Source organism: Cannabis sativa, chromosome 3 (assembly GCF_029168945.1).
Source record: "Cannabis sativa cultivar Pink pepper isolate KNU-18-1 chromosome 3, ASM2916894v1, whole genome shotgun sequence".
Classification (NCBI taxonomy): Eukaryota; Viridiplantae; Streptophyta; class Magnoliopsida; order Rosales; family Cannabaceae; genus Cannabis; species Cannabis sativa.
Genome location: NC_083603.1, coordinates 64,753,322 through 64,755,411, shown reverse-complemented (window position 1 = coordinate 64,755,411; position 2,090 = coordinate 64,753,322). Strand labels below are relative to the sequence as shown.

Here is a 2,090-nt window from a genome sequence, read left to right as displayed (position 1 = left end):
AGACACCTCGCACTTTGGGGTCAATGTTCAATCGACAATATATGACTCGCGGTGATATCCCAAACATATCTGAATGTTTCCATGTGAAAACATCCAGGTTTTGCTTGAGAAAAGTAACAAGGTTATCTCGCTGTTGAAAAGTTAGTTTAGAACAAATTTTCAAAACTTTATTATTATCAGAAGGATCGATTGGTACCTCAATTGTATCCTCCGTGGCTTGTGCTGTGTTGGTATAATCGAGGATTCTCGGATCCAAGTCTGGTTTTTCTTCATGCGGTATCTCCTCGATTCTAAATACTTCTTGTCAAGGAGGTGGTGCTTTCAACATGTATATCATGTTTACTGACTTCTTCTCTATGAGTTTCAGTGCTGCGTTGTAGGACTCTCGCGAGTCTGACTGGACTCCTCAGATGGATCCTACTCCAGCGGGGGTAGGGGATTTCATGGTGAGATGATAGATAGAGGTCACAATCTTCATCGGTTTCAAGATAGGACGGCCAATCACCGCATTATATACTGAGTACTGATCGATAACCGCAAAGTCAGCCATCAACTTGGCAGCGACAGGTGCGGTTCCTAGAGTGATTGGTAGTTTAATCATTCCCTTTAATGCAATCTTATCTCCGGTAAAACCGTAGATACTCAAAACTACTGGTCGCAAATCCTTCTCCTGTAGCCCCATTTGCTTGAAAGCTTGAAAGCTGATGAGATTCACTGAACTTCCATTGTCCACTAATATGCGGTGGACATTATCTCCTCCAATATTGGCGACGATGACTAGTGCGTCTGCGTGTGGGTGGTAAAACTTTCTGGCGTCGCTTTCCATGAAAGTTATGTCATCGCACTCCTTCTTGAATAGTTTTTCTAGCCGTTCACTCAAAATATTCACATTAGTGAGTGCCCTCTCTTTTTCCTTTTGGCATATCGTTCTTGCGACTTCCTGAAGTCTCCGGCGATGTGAGGTCCTCCAATGATTGTCAAAATATTGCGAGGAGTTCTCGAACCACTCGCATTATTGGTTTCTTCCTTGTCATCTGCTTGGGGATGACCTTCCTCATTCTTCTTCTACTTTCCAAACTTTCCTCGTCTAATTAATTCCTCGATCTCGTCCTATAAGAACCAACATTCCAATGTGGTATAGCCAATATCCTTGTGATATTTACAGAACTTTTTTGGGTCTCTCTTGTTGCGATTTCTCCTGATTGGGGGAGGCTTTCTGAAAACTCCATTCTTTCTTCAATCACGTAGATATGGTCTCGCGGGGTAGCCAATTCTGTATAGTTCACAAAGCGGGGACCTCCTTTCCTTTTTGGAGATGACTCTTTCTTCGGAGGGGATTTGGCCAACTTCAGACTTCGTTGTCTTTGAGGACTTCTTCCTCTAGGATTGCGAGATCGCGATCGCGGCACAAGGGACTCATTCTTGTCCTTTCCTCTCTCTTGCTCTGCCAGAGAATTTTTGATCCTCTTATGTGGCTCAGCCATAGCGAAGAACTGGACTAGAGATTTGGGTCTTCGAGCTTGTAGTTCTTTCCAAAAATCGGTTCTTGGCAAAACACCTGTAATCAACATGCAAACTAACGAAGACTCGGGGGCATTCTCCACTTTGGTTACTTCAGCATTAAAACGTTTAAAATAATCTTGCAATGACTCACCGACCTCTTGCTTAATATTAGCCAGAGTAGTATAAGGCGGCCTACACATCATCGTGGCTTGGAAATTTGTGAGGAAGAGGTCGACAAAGGTTTCCCATGTCGATATAGATGCTTCGGGCAATTGGCTAAACCAATTGTGGGCATTATCTTCCAGGGTTGCCGCAAGAATGCGACATTTTGCAAGCTGAGGTACCTGGTCTACTTCCATAATCGTGTTAAATTTTTTAAAAAAGTCTATGGGATTAGTGGTACCTTTATATTTCAATGATGCGGATAGTCGGAATCCCTTAGGCAACCGAGTTTGTCGTACTTCTGTGGTAAAGGGAGAAGTCCCATATAGCTTGTAAATGGGCTTTCTCTGTTGCTTGATTATCTTTAGTGCCTACAATAGAATACCCTGATCGATGCCACCTGGTAAGACGACGTTGTTCTAAGT

The 2,090-nt window shown here is 43.2% G+C and overlaps 1 protein-coding gene across 1 annotated transcript; it reads right to left on the bottom strand.

Moving 5' to 3' along the window:
- Positions 1 to 406: 406 nt before the first annotated feature.
- Positions 407 to 1,862, bottom strand: LOC133036232 (uncharacterized). Its single transcript, XM_061112750.1, has 2 exons — positions 1,125 to 1,862; positions 407 to 850 (listed from the first exon to the last, which is right to left on the bottom strand). Exons 1-2 carry the CDS (start codon positions 1,860 to 1,862, stop codon positions 407 to 409), a joined length of 1,182 nt encoding a protein of 393 aa, XP_060968733.1.
- Positions 1,863 to 2,090: the final 228 nt, after the last annotated feature.